General features: G+C 36.7%; 1 protein-coding gene across 12 annotated transcripts in view; it reads left to right on the top strand.

Moving 5' to 3' along the window:
• RBMS3 (RNA binding motif single stranded interacting protein 3) overlaps positions 1-24,085 on the top strand; it is a 1,420,870-nt gene that overhangs the window by 491,630 nt on the left and 905,155 nt on the right. For 10 of the 12 annotated variants that reach the window (XM_072650009.1, XM_072650015.1, XM_072650011.1 and 7 more), the window contains one exon: positions 12,141-12,275. The exons of the other annotated variants lie outside the window; for them this stretch is intronic. In XM_072650009.1, coding sequence (XP_072506110.1) covers positions 12,141-12,275 — 135 coding nt within the window. The remainder of the gene's footprint in view (positions 1-12,140; positions 12,276-24,085) is intronic. 12 annotated transcript variants of the gene reach the window in all.

The raw sequence follows: 24,085 nt of genomic DNA, 5'->3' as shown, positions 1-24,085 counted from the left end.
ATATTACATCCATTCAAAGCAAATTTCCTTTCTCCTTGTTTTATCTCAAAAGCCTTTCACCTTATTTCCCATTCTCTCTTTTTTTCTTCCAACTTCTGACAATAATGTGGACCTTCTATTTGCCAAGGCCTAGCCCTCTACGTATGCCCTTGATACTATGCCCTTATAACTTCTCCATGAGGATTATAACCTCATCACCCCCCTTCTCTCTCAAATCTTTACTCTTTTCCTTTTTTTACTGGGAATCTTTTATCTTTCCCCACTCATTCGCCACTGCCTTAGACTATGTTGGTTTCCTACTTCCAAAAATACCCCATAATTAAAATAAACCCAATTATCAGACCCCATGCTCTCAAATTTTCATTCTATAGCTCTTTTCCATTTCTTAGCCAGATTCCTTGAAAAATTCATCTACACTTCTTTCCTCTACTTTGTCTCCTTTCACTCATCCTTCAACCCTTCAAAATATGGATTTGGACCTCATTGGTCAAATGAAACTTTTCTCTCCAAAGTTACTGACAGTCTTTCAGTTGGCAAACCAGTTGTTCTTTCTCATTCCTCAGACTTCTCAGATATCTGTTTCATTCAACACTATTGATCATCCTGTCCTCCAGTATGTTCTCTTGTCTATGTGTTTTCCTGACAATAATCTCCCTTGTTCTCCTACTCCTTTCAAGACTTCTTTGCTAATTTATCTATAACATGCCCTCAGTTAGTGGATGTTTCTAAAGACAGTGTACTGGTCTCTCTTCTCATCATACTCTACCCTCTCTATTGGAGACATCATCAGAGTTTGCTTAATTCTCATTGATATACAAATGATTACAGATATATATGGCTGGTCACTTTCTCTTCCCTTAGCTCTAAGCCTGGATGCCTGTAGAATATTTCCAATCTGATGTCTCATAGGGATCTCAAACTCAAAAAGATCAAAACATCTCCCCACCCAGAAATGCCATTTCCCTCCCAAATTTTCCTATTTTTATCAAAGGTACTGTAATTCTTCAAGATGCTCAGATTCTTGACCTTAGCATTATGCTTAATCCCTCCCTTTCTTTTATCTACATAATCATTCATTTGCCAAGTCTTGCTATTTCTACCTCTCTGACCTCCCTTGCATCTGATCCCTTTTCTCTGCTTACAACAATTTCATTCTGGCCCTCATCCCTTCTAACTACTTTACCCCTTAACTCAATAAATTCCACTGTCTCTCTGTTGTCTCTAGAATCAACTACAATTCCTTTGGTTAGTTTTTTTAACCTGACCCCAGTCTATTTTTCCAGAATCCTTCTACATTATTCCCTTTCTCCACTGACTTTCTTTCTCTTCCTCACACATGACTCATTTACCCTCCTGGTGCCTTGGCACTGGCTCTCCTTTGTGTCTGGAATATTCTCCCTCCTCACCTCCACTTCACAGAATTTCTTTCTGGCAGACATGGCTTAAGCACATCTTCTACATGAAAACTTTCCTGATCTCTCCCTCCACTGCTGGTAACCTTCCCTCAAACTACTCTTTACGTAACTACTTTTATTTAAATTACTTTTCGTATTTGTTCTTTTTATATTTATATGAATTTGCATTAGAATATAAATTCCTTTAATTAGGGATTGTTTCAATCTTTGTATTTGTATTTTCAACACACGCCAAGGTGCCTGGTACATAGTAGGTGTTTAAAAAATGTTTGTTGAAGTATTGATTAATTGCATGTTGATCTAGTTGAAGAAGTGTGACACCTAGAGTCAGGGGACCTGTGTTAAAATCTGATAACTATTAATTGTGTGACTTTTGGCAAATCACTTCATTTTCTGAGTCTTAGTTTTCTTATCTGTAAAATGAATGGATAGGATTAGACACCCTCTGATATCCTTCCAGTTTGCATCTCTTAGCCCTGCTTTTCCTACCAGCCCAGTCATAGCTCGTTGATATTTTTTATGCCACTTCTTCTGTATAAGTCATGGTGACCAATATGCTGCTACCTACTTGTGCCTGTATCATAACTCTCCATTGCTCCTTGTGTCATTACGTTAATCCCTAGGAGATTGTGTTGCTCCATTATTCAAAGTCATCTAGAAGAAGAAGGCATTACCAGAAGAAGTCTGGTCTTAAAAAGATGCATTTATATTTAAGAATTAGGCTTAGGATTCTCAAGTATAATCTAGCTGACCTATTTCCTTCTGTTATATATTTGGCCCCACTAATTTCCCATCTGTCCAATGTACAGGAATTGATGGTCGAACCCTATGGGTTTTCAATTCAATATCATATTATAATCTAGACAATAGACAGTCTTTATCCATTTAGTTTTTCTGTGTGAATTATGAAGCTAAGATATTTTGAATGAAAATGAACCTCACTGAATAGGATCTGGAGTATCCTATGGCTTGATGAAATCAGCATGATGCCATTTGCAAACCAGAATATTTGAAGTATCTCATGATTGCTCAGGAATCCCTTCCTGGCTTGTAATATTTATAGTGTATAAGAATAGAATGTTATAAAATATATTTGAATGTGAAAAGACTGTGTAGACTTTTATTTTCTACCCTTGGGAAATCATTTACTATGTTGTGGCCTTAGTTTCCTCATTTGTAAAATGAGGGCATTGATAATAGGTAGATTCTGAGGTTTCTATAATTCTTTGATTCAATACATGGCAGGCCTTGTGAGTAATGGCCAGATATTATATAGAATTCTCTTTAAAATGATGATGATGATAATTTTAATAATTTATATGGAACTTTAAGTTTTCAAAGTATTTTACATGATCTCATTTGGATTTTAGAATTCTCAGGTAAGAATTTCATAACCTATTTTAGCCAGAAGTTATATGTGAACCTATAACTAAGATCATAATGCTAGTGAATGAGAAGTTATAATTTTATGAATAGTCATTTGCTTTAGATGAAGATTTTCTGAATCACATTTCTTTCCTTGATTCTTGATTTTTCTTTTTCCCATCATTCATTCTCCGTCCATTTATCATTCAATCATCATTCCTTCCTTTATTCAATAAATAGCTATTAGGTGCCAACTATGAACACTGCTTTATAGTAGGCATAGCAGAAGCAGAAGGAAAAGTAAGATATCATCTTTGCCCTCCAGGAGGTTATAATCTACAATGTAAAAATAGAACTAGGCTGTACCTGAGCAATTGAGATATATAAAGAGTTGCTCATTGAACCAATATTTTGATGAACAGCATATAAAAGAATTAAAAAGATATAAATTCAATTTTCTTTCAACTAACAGAAATTCTTAGGAAAAGCAAGTTTTGATGATGTTTAACTGATAACACTGGAGAATATCTGGAGGTGTTTGTTTTGTTTTATTTTTTTTTGCTTTTTCCTTCTGTATCTACACCCAGTACTAGTAAATCCATGACATGTGTTGATTAGAAGTTATGCTTTCGTAGGGGTGAAGCTAAGAAGTTGGAATAAAATCCACCCTCCTCCTTCCTCCCAACCTTTTTGGTAACAATCACGTTGGGTGGATCCTGATTCTCAGGAATACTTGTGGGCGGCAATTTTAGAAATACTTTGTTGGTGGTGACTAGTATTTATTTTTAAGGGAAAACTATGTCTGGAATTTTATAACTAAGATTCTTACAGAGACAGAGTAGCTTGAAATTTGGCATGTGATTCTAGGTAATTATTCATTATTTGGAGATGTGGAGCATTAGAAAAGGTTCTCATTTTTTTTTACATTTCTAACTGATTGAGAAATTGGTGGTTAGTTCATTGCAATTTAATTGAATCAAATTAACTCAATAAGCATATATTAAGGGCTGGTGATGTTGAAGGCTTCTTGGTGTTGACTACAGGGTGATAAGGGATGAAAGTAGGGGAGGGGGCAGGAACAGTCCCTGCCTTCAAACAGCTTGCAGTTACTATCAGTTTTCTGGCCATGAATGCTATTGATTTCATTTCATGAGAACATAGAATTACTTTCCTTTCAGATATCTGGCACTGCATTGCTAAATACCTACTTTCCAGAAGAAAAAAAACCCAGAACAGTTTTGTGTGTGAATGGTGAGGGGAGGAGTAAAAGGTATGGGCAGCCATATGATTCCTCTTAGACTGCAGAGAAAACATCCCTGTCACCTGTACTAGAATAGTGGTGATGCTATGCTAAGTGACCCTCACGTTAATTCACTAGGACATTTAATTACTTAAAATAGTTTATCCCCCGAATGTATACTCAAATGCTTGAGGATGGGTTGGCAGAATGAAAAGACAGCTGGTTCTATGATCAAAGGATTAGAGTTCAAATCTTACTTCAATTACTTATTTTCTACATGACTGGACAAATCCCTTAATCTGTGGGGGCCTCAGTTTCCTCATCAGTAAAATAAGAAAGTTGGACTACATGGTCTCTGAGATGTCTTTCTGCATTCCATCTATTAACCTTGAAGTTTCTAGATACCATTTACTAGCAAGGAAGGTCAGCTATGTGATGCAGTAGATACAGTACCAGTGTAGAAGTCGGGAGGACCTGAGTTCAAATCTCACCTCAGACACTCACTAGCTGTGTGACCTTGGGCAAGTCACTTAATCTCAATTGCCTCATCCTGGGTCATTTCCAGTCATCCTGATAAATATCTGGGCACTGGATTCATATGGCTTTGGAGAAGAAGTGAGGCTGGTGACCTGCACAGCCCTCCTTCTCTCAAAACAAAGTCAAGTACAAGTCATGTCATTATTTTTTTGATGGCTTGGTCTTCTTTGGCAACAAAGGATAAACACACACTAGCAAGGAGCAGTAGACTTGACTTCTGTATTACAGATGATTCCAGGCCGTAATAAGAAAAAAAAAAACCATAATTACATAGTGTCTTAAGGTATACAGAAGATTAACCTCACCAAAACTCTCAATGTAGGCAATACAGGTAATACATTTTATTTATTTACAAATAAAATGGAGCAAAGAGGGTTAAATAGTTTGCCAAGGATTGCACAGCTAGTAAGCTTCATGGCAGTGACTCCAACTTAGGTCTTCTAAAATCAAGGCTCTTGCTGGTCTCACTCTACCACACGACTTCAACACTGACCCCTGTAATGTTATAAACCAACCATTCTTGGCAAGTGGAGGATACTTCAGTTCAGCAAAATTAAAGCATTTGATATAACCAAATAGTAGAAGAATGGAACCTAAGGCTAATGAGACCTGGGAACCCTCCACCACATCCATGCAACTGGAAAATCAGGAATTTGCAAGAATCAGTAACAGTAGAAATAAACAAGGAACCACAAGACTGGAAACGCATCTTCTCTCCAAGTCCCGTTAGCATCCAAGAACAACACTAGAGATCCATGAACTCCGAAGTCATCTGTGGATAGATTTAGGGAGGTCCCTGAACTTGGATAGGAAAAATTCCATGTTTATTTCAATATAACTGGGTTCCTTTGTACTCTTATTTATTTTAGTTTAAAAACAAGATTCTGAGAAGGGGTCCACTGGCTTCATTAGACTGAATTAATTGCCCAAGTGTATCCTTGACACACACACCCAAAAGTTAAAAACTCCTGGGTTAGACAATGTATTCATCTTTTCTTCTCTTCCACAAAGCAATTGATCCATGCATTTCTTAAATGCCTACTATGTGCCAGGCAGCACGCTAGCCATACACTGAGAAATACTATATAGATTCAGAGGGGACAAAGGTCAAAATATCCAATTAGTAGTCCAAATGATTTATCATTTAAGGTTTGTCGAGCACTTATATATATGACTTTATTTGATCTTATAAAAAATTCCGAAATAGATACCAGAGGCATTAGCATCCTACCTTTACAGATAAGGAAAATGAGTTTCAGACTAAGTGACTTGCCTATGGTCACAAACTACATGTCAAAGACACTATTAAAGCCCAGGTGTTTCCTGAAACGATGTCCTTCCTCTGTACTATACTGTCTTTTTGTTCTAGAAATGAAAAAAAATATAGATGAGCAGGCATTTCATTGGATAAGCATGCTGTACTTCAGTTATATTACAGCCTCACTATTCCCTTGCCATCAGGGTTCATGATAAGCATCATGATCGTAGGTGAAAGTCACGTAATGTGCTCCTACTGAGTTTGGTTCATCACTTGGTCATGGAAAGCATTTCGGAGCACTTAAAATTTTCCTCATGTCCTGGATACTTAAAAAAGTTGTTATCCTGTATTATTTCTTAATCCTCAAAGGGACAGTAATAAGAGGAGAAGTAAGGCAAAATCAGAAAAAATGGGTTTAAAACTGGAGGATGTGAGGAAGGTCATGAAAATGGGAATATGAGGTGTTCAGGGAAGCCTGGCAAGGCTTTTATATGTATCACTGAAAATGAGCATCAGAGCCAAGAGAACAGTATTCATAGTGGCTGCAAGAAACTGAATACAAACAACACTAAAAGCCATCTGAATTCAGAATAAATGCAATAACAAATCTTGGACTGATCATGACACATGCTGAATGGTGAGGGACCATGGGAAGAGAGTGGTGTGTGTTGTCAGACGTAGTCATTCTCGATGGTTTGCTTTCCTGTTTTCCTGTGACGGCTGATTGCCTTAGTCACTTGGGACCAGCTCCAGTCCCATTTTACTTCGTTCTCTCACTAGCTCACGAGCACCCATAATTGTATCTCTTCTCTGACCCTTCTCTCGCACCCACATTTTCAGATATTTAACCATCATCAAATCAACTATGTCATTGCTCTTAGAAATGGTATATCAATCTACTCCTCTATGACGCTACTTATTAACCATCACCGTTACTTTCTATATCAAAATATGCCTCCTACCTAATACTTTCCCATAAGTATGCCTTTCCCTATTCAAGTGTAAGTTTCTTTGAAGACAGATAGGGTCTTCAATTTCATATTTATATCACTAGCATGGTTCTTGCTACAAGGTGAGCATTTAGTAATTTCCTTCCTTCCTTCCTTCCTTCCTTTCTTCTTTCCTTCCTTCCTTCCACCATTCATTCATAATAGCAGTTTAATGTGATACAGAGGGTTTACTGGGGAGTAAATGTTATATAGACACACATACACACATATATAGATATATATGATATGTATATACATACACACATATGTATATATGTGTGTGTGTGTATGTTTGTGTATGACAAGATAGTTAAATTATCAATGAAGGTAAAGCTCACAGCCCAAGAATAGGACACATGACTTCATTATGCGCTCATTATATGACCTTCAACATGGTACTTATGCTAACTGGGCCTTCTTAAGTATAAAATCATTGGGCTGAACAAGAACATCCATAAAGTTCATTCCAAGTTCTAATTTATGATTGTATGATTCTAGGAGATCTCTCAGCATCTTTAACAATCTGTTATAGCCACATTGACAGAATTTCCTAGTCTGCTGCAATATGCATTCTACTGACTAGATGTCATAAGTCTGACCTGAACCTCACCCTACACACTAATGTTCTTGACCATAGGATTGTTTCCTTTGGTTTCCTCTAAGGATCAAAGGTCAAAACAATAGGAGAAAAGGTTGGGCATCAGACCAATTTGTGGGTGTGAAAGGACTTCAGAAATGGCTAGCTCAATTCCCTCATTATGCAAACAAAGAAATAGTAGCCCAGAGACAATAAGTAACTTGATTAAAACCTCCACCCCCAACCCCCAGCTAACAAGTGGCAGAGAATCCAGTCCAGTCTTCTTTCCGTCAGGACACATTCTCTGTCCAAGGTCCTAAAGCAAATGTTCATTGCTTGCCAGGATATCGTAAAAATGTGATACAGTTCTTAAGTCTCCAACCTCTCCTGTACCTAGAGGTATAATTGTTCAGGGAAACTGATATTCATTAGGGAATCTATCTATCTATCTGTCTGTTTCTCTGTCTATATCTCTCTCTATCTCTAATATCTATCATCTATATACATACATGTGTATATATCTATAAGTGGATATATATATGTGTACACATATACGTATGTGCATATTTTTTGCTGTTCTTCAATCATTTCAGTTATCACTGACTCTTTGCAATACCATTTGGGGTTTTCTTGGTGAAAATACTGGAGTCGTTTAATATTTTCTTCTCCAGCTCATCTGACAGATGAGGAAACTGAAACAAAAAAGGTTAAGTGACTTGCCCAGGGTGACACAGTGAGTAAATGTCTTAGGCCAGATTTAAAGTCATGTCTTCCTGACTTTAAACCCAGCTTTCTATCAGCTATGCTACCTAACTGCCCCATATGTGTGTGTGCACACGTATATACACATACACACATAAATACGTAATTTACATAGAGCTAACATTTCCATAGTGCTTACTATGTAGCAGACACTCTGCTAAATGCTTTCAAATCATTATCTTATTTGCTTCTCACAATAACCCTGCGAGTTAGGTGCTACTTTATCCCCATTTTACAAATGAAAAAACTGAGAGATTAAGTTAAAAAGATAAGTGACTCATCCAGGATCACATAGGTAGCAAGACCTGACTTAAACTTTATCTCACAGCCAGAGAAACAATGTTCAGTGGCAATACTTCCTTCCTTCTTGATCAATTCATAAGCATCTTCTCATGTTTCTTTAAATTCTTCATTGTCATAATTCTCCTTGCACATGAAATTGTTGTGTAAACTCCAGTCTCAGCCTTTTTACTCAAGTACTTTTTTTAAAGCATCAATTTGTCTTTCTCTTAATTTTTCTCCAAAATATTATATTCTGGATCCTATCCACTGCCCCTTGACAGTTTTCTCTCCATTCTAGGCTTTAGAGATTCCTTTCATTCCTGAAGTATAAGACTGTGAACTTGATTTTTTATTCTCAGTCTTCCATGGAATTTTTAAAAATGGATTTTTAACATTTTAGCAATTGTTATGGAATCTCTAAATAACTGATTTGAACATAATTTTGAATTAAGTTGTACAGGCCTTTTTAAAAAAGTTAACTTCTGTGGGCCTCAGTTTCTTCATCTAGAATATGTGTGAGTTGATCTACATAACTTCTAAAGCTCTTTCTAGGGCTCTAATACACTCTCCGGGCTTCAGTTTCTTCCTAAAAGTTCCTTGAGGCCAGTGACTCTTTCATTTTTGCCTTAGATTCCCAATCTTGGGTACAGTTCCCAGAACATATTCATGCTCAACAGATGTTTGTTCATTTTACTACTTTATAAAAAAGAAAGATGATCTTCCAAGTACCTTCTAGCTTTGACTTTCTCTGACTGACTCTAGTTGAACTGACAGGAAGACTTTTCTATGGAATCCTTGGTTTCTTTCAAGGAGTGCACCTCCTAAATGAAGCTTTCCTTGACTTGTGCCTCAGTTTTGTCCATGCTCGTGATATTACTTTGTATATAATTTTATATTTAATTACTTGTGCAGATGTTCTCCTCCCCTCTTAGAATGTAAGCTCCTTCAGAGCAGGGACAAATTCATTTATTGTATATGCATTACTAGGGTGCAGCACTATGCCTTTGTTCACAGTAATTGCTTAATAAGTGCTTTTTGGATAGAATTTCATGTTAGAAGGATTCTTCGAGATCATGTCCACTGACCTCATTTTACAACACAGAAAACTGAAAAAGCATAGAAAAAGATATGACTTGTACATTGTTAGCAAAAGTTTAAGAAACCAACTGTAAGATGCTGAAAGATTTGGCAAGCCAAGTTTAGTCAGCAAGAATTTATTAACTGCCTTTCAAGTGCTAGGTTCTGGGGTAAAGGAGGTGAAGAAAGACATTTTGAGATTGCGATAAAATTCCCAGCTAGGAATAGGTTATTTGATAAGAAAGTCAAAATGGTGCAACTTCCCATATCTTCTCATAAAGTTTCTGTGGAGGAAAAAAATAGAATAAATTCATTTGTGAAATATCTGATCTTTCTTCCTCCTATACTTGCTATCTAAGGTGAGCTTAAGCCATTGACTGAAAATGAAACACCCAGCACGATCCCTGCACTAGTTGTTCAGATCTAGTTTTGCCCTGGGATTGTGATTTGTCTTCCTTTACCATAACTTAGGTTTTTTTTGCAATTACTAGGTTTTTAGTTGTCTTTTCTTGCTGAATCTTTTCTCCAGGTACCTGATAGTCTTAAAGATGGAGGATTTATAATCATTGTGTAACTGATTATTAAGTGGCAATTTTGTCTTTTGGGAGGATGAAGAAAATAGGAATTCCTGGGGAATTCAGTTATTCATACAGACAGACCTCTGTAGGAGAACTTGGTGTGAGTAGATGAAGGATGTCAGTTTCAGAAATAATGACTAGTACTTAGTCCTTGGCTTTAGGAATCATGAATCTAAATATTGTTCGTTTTTCTGTAAACTAGCCAAAAGCACATAGTTTAGATATAAATAAAAGTATTTCAGGCATATCCATTTCAAGCACTCACTTTTTCCCCTTTCATTTGCTATCTCAGTCATTAAAGTTAGAGCTAGATTTTTATTTTTCTACCTGGTGCAAACCATTTGGTGGGGAGGGGCAGAAGACAGTTCAGCAGCAGTTGTAGTATACTGGGAGGTCTAACATTCTTGGCTACAGGAGCTGGTGGGAGAGGTGGGTCCTGGAAAGGAATGCTAAACCATTAAGCAAGGGAGTCTCAGGGAGACTTCAGGATTAACTCCACCCTTTTTTCCCTGTCTGTGCTCTCTGGCAAAGCCTCATGTGCCTCAGGCTAGTTAAAACTCTGAAAGCCATTATGTGTAGATGGTCCTCAAATTCATTGTCTTCTAGAAGATAGGAAAGCCAGGGTTCATTACCTGCCGTGGTAAGTAGAAGGCTTAGAGTTTAGCAAGGAGGTGGTATGTGAAAGTGAAGTGTTTATTCCAATTAGAAATAGTCAAATCCAGCACAGGTTTAAGCATTAAAAGTTCAAAACTGCACTGTATAGACATAATACAAATTCTTTTTAAATTCTAGAAAGTTGAATGTTATTGATGCTTCATTTCTAAATAAACTACTTTTTAATACTTTGTTAAAATAAAAAATGAATATTTATTAAAATAAAGATTAGGAACTTCAAATCTCAACAAACTTTTTATGTAAATATAAAACAGTTAAAGTTCATTATCTTTAAGTGACAAGAGAGAATGTAAGTTCCTTGAACACAGGGTCCATATCACATTCCATTCAATTATAGGAATATTTAAACGACTACATTGTGTGTATCTTTGTATTTTACATCTCCCAAAGTGATGGTAGGTAGTGGATACTTGGCGAATGAGTAAATAACATGAAATAATCCTAACTAGAAGATTTTCTTAGTGTTGTAATCTATTATTCCAATCTAATATTCAGATGGAAAGGTAGAAATCCTCACTGAGAGGCAGAGTGGTATTTCATGCAGAACTTAGAACTAAAGGGGACTGGATTTGAATCTAACACTTAAAGAGTCGTCATCTGTAAAACAGGCATCATACTACCTGTAGTGCCTACCTCACAGGGTTGTTGTGAGGCTTCAAGGAGGTCATGGGTGTCCTTGCTTTGAAATTTCGATAGCTTTGAGAGGTCTCTGAAGTGGGTACTCCCTTCAAGGGTGTAGATTTCAACCCATCCATCCATTTCTCATCCTGTACCACTCTTGTCCATGTCATTCCATATACTATCCATGGGGGTCCATTGAATGTTCAAAGGATTTTTATCTAAATATCTTTACATTGAGTGGGTACCACTGAAGCATGCAAGATTATTTCTCACTGTCACTACATAACCAGCCCACCTCCTTTTGCATTCATGCAAATCTCTGAATGATGTCCTTTATACCACTTCTCATGAATAATGGGTTGTAGCCTACCCACTTCCACTTTATGTGTTACCATTGCCCTTTGGGGGACCCAAAACTTTAATTCTTTGGAGATGGTATTATTATATGACTTATTGCCATATAATATCTATAGATGAATGACAAAATGGGTTATATTTCAGGGAGAGACTTGGGGTCATTAAAGGAATTATTCAAATTTGCAAAGGCAATTCAGCCTGCCCTTCTCCTCCCATTTAGTTCTAGACCCCGCTCAATGACTATTTGCAGGGTCTGGCCAAGAAAATATGTACTGATGGAGCAGCTCTATGAGTTGTCCATTCAATTGAAATTCATAATCTGGACTAAAGGGATTCTTCATCCACTTGGTGTTTCCTATGTGGAAAATTAGGCCAAACTCTTTTGAGTGATTATGGATCTCATTTAGGAGGCTCTGCAATGTTCCGGGCTTGATGCAATCAGCACAATGCCATCTGCAAACAACAGCATCTGGAGGACATCACCATCTATAGGGAATCCCTCTTTGATTTGGACTCTGCGCTGGACATCCTCCATGACAATGGTAAACACCTTTGGTGACCATACACTCCCTATTTTATGCTTTGCTTGATATTAGTAGTCAGAGGGTTGTCGAGCAAAGTTATCTCTGTTATTACATCATTCAAGGAAACGTGATTTTGACATGCATGGGAAATACATTGTTGAAGCAAAACAGTTAAGGTGGTAATTTATACTATAAAATCAAATTGCTTTAAAAATAGTCAACTGATAGTCAAAGTGGGGTCTCATATTCTTTACAATGTACGGTCAGTTGTATGGCTATGATGTTGTGATCCATTAGAAAATAGCATTTATCAAAACTTAACCTATTCCTTTTTCATACTTTCACCAAGGATACCCTTGATATATATATATATATATGTAGACAATACTTAAAAAGATGTTGCTCTGGTGGGAAAGTAGGCATAATATTCAGTAATTTCTGATATTGTCTTAGTTGATTCCCTCCCCCCCACCTCCAAGTGTTTGCTATTTCCTCCACATCCAGGTATCATCAGAATTATTTCCTCAATGCTGTTAAAATTTGTATTGCCTCCAGTACAGGGCTTCTCTGGGTATGTTTGTCCAATTCCCCTTCTCATCTTTAGCACCATATATCTTCCTATAGCACTATGATGTTATAATCTACGTGTGGTAGATCCACAGCTATTGAAAGAGTTTCTCATTAAATCTTTACAGATCTTTTGTATTTTTATCTGTTCACTACTTCCTTCCAGTTTCATCCTTATATGCCCTTTGGATGATCTGGTTTAGTTAAGTTTCCACCCAGTTGGTTGTAAAAGTGATTTTTTTCCCCACCACTTTTCATTGTTTTATGAATTAATAATGATTGTAATGTTGCACAAATCTCCTCTGAAAGATTTTACACCTGGGTGTATATTCTAAACTGCTATTGCTCTAAGGTGCCATACATTTTTCCTGGACATGAAGATCAAATGCTTGTTGGTTGAGGAAGTTTCTGTCTTTTTTTATTTCATTATTGTGATTGTTTCGTATTGGTGAAACTGCCTTGGGAGATTGTAATGTTCTGTAACTTTATATGTTCTTTTATCCATTAAGTTTTTGTTGTCGATAGTTTGTTTAAGTAGGTCAGATTGGAGGTTCTTCAATGTGTATCATATCTTCTTTTTTTATTCTTATTTGGCATTGGTTTTTTAAGAATTCTCTAACAAATCAGTGGTCTAATTGTATAGAGACAGATGATTTGAGAATGACTTCCACATCAGTGACTATTCCATTCCTGTCAAGATATAATTGCTTTTATCATGAACTGTTCCTTTGTGCTTTCTATGTCCAATGCCTTCCTATTCTGTTCAGAAAGTATTTGTGATGTATAGGTATGACACTACTTTATGGTATATAAACTTTGACCTCTCTAGTTTCTTATTCCTGAAACCTTGTTTTCCAATATATTTTCCATTATTTTCTATGCCCTTTCCAAATTGAAGTCATCCAGTATTAAAATGCATATTGATTTAATTTGAGAGGTCTTTATCAAGTTCCTAATAGAATTTATCTACCTCCTACTAATCTTCAGTGGATGCTAATGCAGAAGCTGCAATTATCTTTCTAGTGATATTTTTGCAAATATTTATCACCTGAATATGAAATAATTAGCTGTCCCATTAGGCAATGTTTTTGATTGCCTTTGGACATGTGTTAAAGCTAATTCTACCTTTTCTCTCATTTTCTTCTCCCAGAAGAACCTATGTGCCACTATTCTATGAAGTAGTAAATTTCTTTTGTTGTATGGTTTAATTTATAGTGAGAACATCAAAAATTATGTGATTCACTTCCTTTAGGAGAAAAACCATTCCTTGGTCACTAGACAAGGATCATCACATTAAGCATACAGATAGCAGCTAAGCCAATATGTGTGTGGATGGTCTTCACTGTGTGAGTTTTACTCTTACCATCTCTCTTCAACCACTTTGCCAATATCACTGCTGAAATGTAAGGAGACCACACAAAACTAAGGGTCATTTTGGGTTTTCCTTTGTTTCATGGATTGCCACTGCTGATGAATCCATCACCAAATGGCCCTTGTAGAGGTGATGATCTTCTAGTGATATGCTTGACGGGTCTTCATAAGTCAGACACCATCCATCACCATGACAATACTTGAACACAAAAATTCCAGCATGGCTCAACATGCCAGACCTAGTGCTTTGCCATTGTAGCTTTCAGAGACCTAACTTCATTTCTATGGCATAATAAGGCATTGGAGTAGCACTTTGTGTATGCAAAATGACATATAAGATTCAATCTTTATTATTGAGGTGTAGAGACAAATGAATTCATCCTTCCCAGTGGATCTATTCTATGGATCATCACCTCTATGGATCTCCTTTAGGGATATTCTTTCATTGATTCATTCTTATTTTTCTGGTGTTTAGACCCTGACTACCTTGATCCCAAGGACATAGTTTATGGTAGTAATTCCATTTAAATACTGGAAAGGAGGCCACACAATTAATATATGTCTTAAAATATTAGGTTGTGATAAAATTATTATTAATATTAATCAGTAAATAATCAAGTATTTATAATAAAAATATTAATAATAAATGTTCTCTTGAAGATGTTTTCAATGAGCCTACAAGAACACGGGCTTACATGTCAATACTTTATTCATTTACAAAAATGAATCATTTGATATGCCTTTATAATAGTCCATGAAACATTAAATATAAAGTAATAGCAGGATAGCAACTCTTTCTGTGACCATTTCTATCTAATTCCTTTGGCGGGGAAAAGATGAGAAAATGAGTTAATGATAATTTAAAGTAGTTTAACAAAACTTATACAATAATAAATGATACACAAGGTGTGTCACAATTAATTATGTGTACAGAGAATAATGCATGGCCATAATAAAGGAATAAGAGGATTGTTAGATGTTTTCAGAGCAAATTTAAATAGACTTAAAAACTTACAGAAACAAGCAGACATCACTTTAGTTTTTGAGCACTAATAAAGGCAGACAATATTTGCATGCTACTGAATTTGAGTGAAATCAAAAGTGCCTTACTTCTAGATATATTAAAAATAGCTAAGATCCAAGAGTGGAATCAAAGATCCACCACATTCTTAGGCACCATCAACATGAATGGAAGAAAGGAGAAAAAAATGAGCATATGCTAAAAAGCTAATTTGTTCCGTGCGCTGTGCTAAGCGATCTACAAATATTATCTTATTTGATCCAAGAAGTGTCAGACAAATGAATGAATTATGTAACATTCATTTACATAAACCAAGCAGTTTATGATAACAAATTAGGATCCAATTACAAAAGGATTGTATGAAAAGGTTTTCCTTAAGGATAGGCTTTGCAGAAGAAGAAGAACAGACTTGCTGATCAATGTAAATTATTAGTGGAATCAGTAGAACCTGTGCAGCAAATTATCCAAGGTTCCAAAAACACAAAACAAAAAACATAATAGCTATGAAATATCTTTAATAGCATGACTGGAAGAGGGATATATCTATATCTATATCTATATCTATCTATCTATCTATCTATCTATCTATCTATCTATCTATCTATCTATCTATCTATCTATCTATATATATATCAGAGATAGGCTGTCACAAACTAACAGATAACAAGTCCAGATGCAATATACATCCTGACCTTTACATATTCTTGATAATTCAATAAATTTCTTAAGTGGAATGTTATCACAGAAAAAAAAACAAACCTGTTGTACCAAATCACTGAGATGTAGCAGTAATCTATAAAAAAATAAGAACAGTTTTTAATAAGTGTAATCATCTGTAATGTACATAATCTTTAAGCTACATGGAAGTTTCAAAATATAGAGATGTAGCAGAAGAAATGAAAATCATATGGAAACAGTATGAAAACCAGAACATCCTAGTACTCTTCCAAAAGATGTTTTCATTGAGCCTGTGGAAGATGATCTAAAATCTCAATACTTCTATTCAGTTTCAAAATTCAATTCCCCCCGCCCCCATCAGCACTATAGTCTATAGAACATGTTAAAAAATAATTGCTGAATAGTGACTTGTCCCAGGAACACTTCTATCAGAACTTCAGCATATAGGAGGAGAATGAGAAAACAAGAATAATTACAAGAGGAAGGAGAATAAGATAATTATATTAATAAATGTGTAACATATTACTGAAGGCTTCCACACTTTAGCACTTTTTTATTACCTAGAGAGAGGCAATCACTTGTCTAGCATTACCCTAAAATCAAATCCAACTGTAGAGATGAAAGCTATTTCAGAGGTCATCCAGTTCAGTGCCCTCATTGTCCAGTGAAGAAATTCAAGTGACTTGTCCATTGTTATCTGGGCAGCCGTGGTTAGAGGCGAGATTTGAACCCTCCTGCCTAATTCCATTGCCAGTGTTCTATGATTTCCCCTGGCTCTTTTATCCGTCCTTTGGAAGCAGGAATGACAAGATGCTCTCCTACAAATATAAACCTCAAAATATCCTTGAGAGTTCAATCAATAAACTGTCTTGGACCTAGAGCTTTATCCGTGCTATAGCTGTTGCCTATTATCACCCACATGTAACACTGATTCATTAAAATAAGATCAATCTGTTTAATAAATAAATGTCACCATTCCTGATTCTCATTATCTCCAAAGTACATGGAACAACAACAATGAAAATTTAGCTAAATGTAGACTTGGCAGGAATTGGAACTATGTGGAAACAGAATGGCGTACGTCATCCCAGTCTTCTTGCCTGCATCTGGAATTGTCCCAAAGATGCTGTCACTATTTCTACAGAAAAGAAACTTTTTCCTCAATATTTTTTATTCAAGTATAAAATAAAATTACCCTCTCTACTTGTGTAACAGTCTCTTGAACACTCAAGATAAAAAGACAAGAAATGGATGGTCATTCTCCCAAGACATTTTTTTTGTTTGAATATTGAATTGAAGATAAGCTTGTTTTTGATGATGAAGAAGAACAGTGACAATCTCACACATCTAGGAGTAAAAGAGCAAAAGTCATTAATGGGTGACAGAAGTCTAGAAGAAAGTGAGGAGCAAGTCGTAACATATGGGCTGGGTGCAAAAGAGAAAAGCCAAGGATCTGAAAGGCAGATGAAGCCAAGATGATTCAGTGCAGACACTATCCTGAGAATCATTCCTAGGATGTAGCTGACCTGGGTTGGTCATGGGAAGAAGACAGTGCATAGCATGGCTTAACTTTGGACACTGTTGAGACAAGCTGGCCACCCACTCCTGTTTCTTAAAGAGGATGATCTGCTAAGATAAAAAAGGAACATTTATACTGTGAAAAACTCCTCTGCATTCTTACAGCCTCAGTTTCCCATTCAGTATGCAATAGACATTTCCCAAAATGTCAGAAGTGGAAGGGATCTCCAAAGCCACCAGCCCCAGAAGTATATGGACTTCAAATCACTTTGAAGTAGACATCCATTCTTTCAAGACCTCCAGTAAAAAGGAACTCGCTGCCTCCCAAACTAGCCCATTCCACTTTGGCATAGTTTAAATTATTGGGCAGGTTTTTTTTTTCATTTATATATTGCCTAAATTTGCCTTTTCACAAATTTAGTCCATTGGGGCTACATCGTTACTGTTCAGTCGTCCACTTGTGTTCTGATCTTCACAACCCCAGGGACCATACTGTCCTTGGGGTTTTCATGGCAAAGGTACTGGAGTGGTTTGCCATTTTCTTCTCCAGTGAGTAAGAGGCTTAGTAACTTGCCCATGGTCACACAACTAGAAAGTGTCTGAGGCTGGATTTGTACTCAGGACTTTCTGACTCTAGGTCTAATTTCTCTATCTGTCTAGCTGCCCTTGAGGGCACATAGAAGACATCTAATCTCTGCTTCATAGAATAGCTCTTAATTTACTTAAAGATACCTATATATCTTCAGATGATCCTCATAAATCTTTTCTTCTTTTCTCTATTCATTACTGAGTCCTTCTACTCATCATATGACTGTCTTACTGTCTAACTATACAACGTCTATCAGAAAATGTGCAGTGTTTTGAAGAGGAAATTTCTATTATGTTCTATCTCATATTAGCTGATCCCCTAGTTACCTGACAACTTGGAGAGACTGTGATTTTCAGTTCATAGAGCTAAGGTATACCTTAAAATATGGACCTGCACCTGTTTCAAGGATACTTTTCACAGGGATTCAGTATAGATTGAGCACCGCAAGGCTAGAATGATTGAAGAACTGGTGAGATTCAAGTGCAGTAAATTGAGAGTACTGATGAAAGACTAGAGAAAAATAAATAACTAGTAAACAAAGGGAGGAGAATATTCAACAGGTTTGAAAGATCAGGTCTATTCATAAGACCTAAAAAGTAGCAAATGTCTAATAGAGAAGACAGGATCAAACATTGAGAGCTTTAAGAGACCTTAGAGTCAGTCAAATCTAGCTGTTGATGAGTAAACTGAGGCTCAAAGAAATTCAGAGATTTTTGGAAACCTAAGGGATGGAGAGGAAATTTGATGTCCTACTCCAAAAATATCAACAATCTGGCTCTTCTCTTTCATTCCAAGAGATAAAGAAGATGGTTTCAAGTCATGAACCAAATCAGAAATTTGGGGTGCTACATTATTAAGCCATTTCTTTATAATACATTCGCTAAAATATCTCGAGCAGCAATGCTTCAAAGTTGCCTCTCCTTTCTATCAGTAAGGCAATGTGAAAATGAGATGCTAGATTTCTCCATTGCCCTTCTCAACTCCTCCCTTTGTGCAGACTAATGAGCTTCCCAAATTCAGTCAAAACTAATGTAATGGCAACTTGAAAATGATTTACACAGAAATAATTGTCTTTTGATTATGAAAAACAAATTTTAACTTAAACATTTTCAATAAAATTATTTTGGGATTAATAACAAGATGAAACACAGCGTGGTTTAATGAAAAGAGGTCTGGACCCTTTGCTAGGAAGCCTCCAATTCAAATCCTCTTTGGATATATCCTGGATGTATGACTCTGGGCAGGTCACTTAAACTCTCCGTATCCCCAGGCAACTCTATGATACTTCCTCACCAAGGCCTTCCTGCACCAGTCAAATCACATGTACATTCTATTAAAAATCTCTTAAACTCACAGTATATTGAGTCAAGTGATTCTACCCCTAAACTCATCTCCTGCATTTAATTTTCCCTGAATCAGTTAACAAACATGCATTTATTAATTGCTTTCTCCATGTCAATCATCCTAAGCATTGGGAACACAGTAGCAAAAGTGAAATAGTCCCTTGCCTCAAACTTACATTTAAATGGGTGATAAAATACCTACACAGACATATGAATGTCTACACATACAACTTTAATGGCTTAAAACCACACTAAAACCACACTAAGAATATCCTGTATGTACAAAATGAATATGATAACTTTGGGAAGGAATAAACTAGTAATTGGGAGGTTTGGGTAGAAGGTGGTGCTTGATTTGAGTCTTTTTAAAGGAAACCAACAATTGTAAGAGGGAGGTGTGAAAAGAAAGTGAATTTTAAAAATAGGGGAAAGCCAGTGCAAAGACACACAGAAGAAAGATGAAGCATGTTATGCTTCCTGGCTAGTAGACCAATATGGTTAGATTGTAGAGTACTTGGAGGGGGCTAATGGGTAATAAAGGGCAAAATGGTGGGTGGGGGTCAGGCTATGAAGACATGATTTCTTCTTTCCTTTCTCCTTCCCTCTGTCCCTCCCTCCTTCCCTTCTTCCTTCTTTCTTTCCTTTCTCCTTTCTTTTGTATCTTCATTTGCTTCTTCCTTTCTTCCTTCTTTTATCCTTTGTTCATTAACTCCTTTCTTCTGTCTTTTTTTCCTTCCTCCCTTCCTCTTTCTTTCCTTTGTTTCTTTCTCCTTGTCTCTTTCTTTTACCTTCTTTCTCCTAGCCTCTCTCTTTTTCTGATTTTTCTTTGCTTCCCTTTCTTTCTCTCATCTATTCTCTCTTTCTTGAGAGATTTGCATATATTTATCAACAGTAGGGGAGAAACCAATAGATACAGAAAAAAAGACTAAAGATTAGAGAAAAGCAGAGTATTTGAGATGGGGCAATCTCTTAGAGAAAATGAAAGAAAGTGAGAGTAGAGAGCTGTGGAATAGTTGATCTTGGTAAGGAGGAGGATGACCTCTTTATAAAGAACTGGAGTAAAGAAGAAAGCAGTCAAGGGTGATGCCAGTGAGTTGTGAGATGAAGAGGAGGAGAAAAGAAACATTTCTTGATTAATATCTTTAATTTTTTCATTTGCTTAATTATGAGACAAGCACATCAGCCAAGAAGGTGAGTAATAGGCCAACTATGGTATTCTTAGGAGCTAGCATTACTATCGAGATTTAAGTTTTCTAATTCACTTTAACTGTTTTATCTCCCATTTGATCTTAACGGCAGTATTTGAAATTAGATAAGAGATTATAGCCATTCCTCTTCCTCCCCCAAACAACTTCTGCTTTGAAACTAAGTCATTAGTAGGAATGGTCTAGTTACTATAGCAGAAAGGAGGCAGAATTCAACAATGGAAGAGAGCTGGTCAGTGGTCAGTGGTCTGTCCACCACTACTCAGTTGCCTCCCATTTTGTTTCTGACCTATCTTCATGCTTCTCCTCCCTCTCTTGAGCTGGAAGTACATTTTGAGATAGAGGTGGTGTCTATCCAAAGCTTCTCCTACTCTTTGGGAATATACTTGTACATCAAAGAGCTTAGCAATCCGTTTTCCCATTGGTAGAAGGAGTTTTGATTTCTAGGAGATCTCTTTATTCATAAAATCATAGGTCCAATCCTTGTTCCCACAATGAAAATAAAGTTCTAAAGTGCCTTACTAATTAATTCTTATAAATCTGAGCATTCTGAGGCTCAATTGTATGCAAACTGGCCTGGCTATTATGTTATATGTCTATTATGTATGTATATGTATGCATGTATTCATTTATTCATTCATTTATACTGATTGATTTGCCGTCCAATACCAGACTGAAACGATTATCCAGATAATTCAGGCCAAAGGAAGTTATATCATTTGGTCTCAGTAGCCTTCCCTTCTTTAGGATATTTCAGTACTACAGTGCATTTGTGAGCCCACTGATTCCAGTGTTCCATCTATTGGTACAATGGCGACTAACACTCTTCATCCGATATGGTTTTTGTACGTGGGTCTTTTATAGATCCCTCTGAGCAGTCATCTATTGTAATTCAGGCTTTCTACTCCTGGGAGACTCCCTGCTTTAATCCCTACAATTCAGTCATCAATCAACATGGCATAGTGAAGAAAGTCTGGGATCTGAGTCAGGACTGAAGTGTGGAGCTTAGAACTCCTCATTATTAGTGGCCTGTGGGACCTTAGACAGATCATAACTTCTCAGGACCTCAGTTTATTTTTTTCAGTTGTGAAATGAGGAAGTTGATCTAGATCATGATAACAATTGATCTTTACAATAGCCCATAGAAGATTAAAAAATACAAAGAAATAATACCAGGATAGTAACCTGTCTCAAGACCATTTTTATGTGAGCTCTATTGTAAAAAAAAAAGAAAAAAGAAAGAAAGAAAATGAACTCAATTTTTTCTAGTGCTTTCATGTTGGTAAAGTTGCTCTCTCAGGTTCTTTCCAACTCTAAATCTATGACTCTAAGTGAGGGAAAGACCAGGAACCTGTGTGAGAAGACTGTAAGATCCTGTGCCTTCTTGAAGGACCTTGACTGTGTGATTTATTGTATTATCATAGCATAGTGAAGCAGTTCAGTAGAGGTGTTATAATCATGGAAGTAGAGAGGCAGTCATGGGGAAATGATTTAAAGGTACCTTGACTGAAATATCCAAAGCCAGAGTGCAATTAACTCTAGAGTTGGAGGAGAAGAGAGAGACATCTAAGTTGTTGAAGCCCTTTAGAGATGGCTACACTTACCCATCATTGAAGAAGCTAGCTTCCCACAGTGATTTAAATGACATTAAGAAGGCCTGCTCTCTATCATTCGTTCCTAATACTTAGTCTTTTCTCCTAGTTAAAATGAAAACAACATTTACATGTAACAGGATTAGCCTTATCAATTCACTAATGTCTTAGTGTGAATAAGTTCCTGGAGTGGGAGAGATCTAGAAGACATGCTGGGTAGGCCTCCAGGGAGGCTTTATGAGAGGACTTAGAGAGAAGCCATATAGGATCAGAAGGCATGGATAGATTGTGATGTGCCCAACTGGTTGAAGTGCCCACATTTTCAAAATCACAGATCTAATGAAGAATTAAATTCTCAAAATGAATAACTTCACCTTATCTTTCCCTAATGGGGTCTTTGATGGCAAAAGGGATGGAAACACCAGGAGGTCACTTGTCCGGGGAGTAGGGATTAGGGGGGTAGTTCATGCCACAGAGTTAGAGACATTGGACAGACCAGAAGGAAACTTGGGAGTTATCTAATATTATTCCAGATGAGACCCAGAGAGAACATAGATGTAGATCATAGTTATACAGCCAACAGGAATAACAGAGACCATCTAAACCAACCCCGCCTTTTTTTTTTCAGATTATGAAACTGAAGTCTAGTGAAATGACTTACTCAGGACCACACAGATAGTCAATGCCAGAACTGGGATTTGAATCTAGTCCCTCTCATTCCAAATCCAATATTTTTTCCTTTTTTTTCTTACCAAACTCTTACCTTTTAATAATGAAATGATAAAAGGGGAAGGTATAGCAGGAAAATGTGTGGAAGACAGACATCTGCCTCACAGCCTGGCCTGGGGCCAGTCCCGCCTGCTATGGATTAATCAGACAGTTACTATGGTGGGAGATCTAAGGGGATTGAACCATTTAAAATGGCCTGATAATTTTATTCCTACTAATATTTGTTGATGGGCAGGATAAAATATTCATGGTAATTGAAGCTTAGTGCTTCAGGGATTGGGACATAAAATGATGTTCTATGGAGCCCATATGATTCTATCCTCTTCCCTTTCATCTTCGTATAATTTTATAAGCACATTACAAGGTTTTTGCCCCAATTAATCTGCCTATGGTGATTCAGTTTAGTTTCTTCTCATGGTCATTTCCACAAGAATGAATCTAAAATTTTTTCCAGAGCTGTTCTTAGGGAATAATTTTGGTCTTAAAACATAGCCAGCTTGGGATCATCAACAGGCTGAAGAAGGTCCTTAGTCTGTGGATTGCATGGGCTCTCTGCTTCTCCCTTAAGCTGGCTGATTACCTTTTAGCTCTTCCATTGCTTGCTAGCCCTTTCACCAGACAAGAGGCAGGGCAGGACTGCTCATTTGTACTACTCTGGGGAAAGTTTGGAAGGGAGGTGAGAACAGGGCTGGCAGGAAGATTTTCGATTTCTCTGTGAATTGTACACATTAGTTCATTCATCTGTTCAGCTCATCGTCAGGGAGAGTTCTCCACCAAGATCAGATTGTAAGCCTGAACCCCTTTGCTTTAACATGCAAATAAAGAATGGTGCAGCTTATAAAAACTTCAGGTGTTCAGAGAATGGAAGTGATCATGACCAACAAATCAGGTCAGACTTCCTGGAGTAGGTGATATTTGAACTCCTCTTTGAACTCTGGATAACTTAGGAATATATCCCCATTGATAAATATAACAGACCAAGGGTAATGTCATTAGTAAAGGCAGAAAGGCCAGTAAACATAAAACATATGAGCTGTAGATTAAGAGGTTAAAGGGACCTTTTAGAAAATTGAGTTAACCTCCTGATTTTACAGACAAGGAAACTTGAGGCCTAGATGGGATCACTGATTTAAAACTATAATGAACTTTAGAGCGCAAATTGTACAAAGCTCTTATTTTACATTTGAGGAAACTGAGACCCACATAGAGTAGGAA

The sequence above is a fragment of the Notamacropus eugenii genome, chromosome 3 (assembly GCF_028372415.1).
Source record: "Notamacropus eugenii isolate mMacEug1 chromosome 3, mMacEug1.pri_v2, whole genome shotgun sequence".
NCBI classification, from domain to species: Eukaryota; Metazoa; Chordata; class Mammalia; order Diprotodontia; family Macropodidae; genus Notamacropus; species Notamacropus eugenii.
The sequence above is the reverse complement of the archived record's forward strand: the minus strand, read 5'-3'. Positions and strand labels throughout refer to the sequence as shown.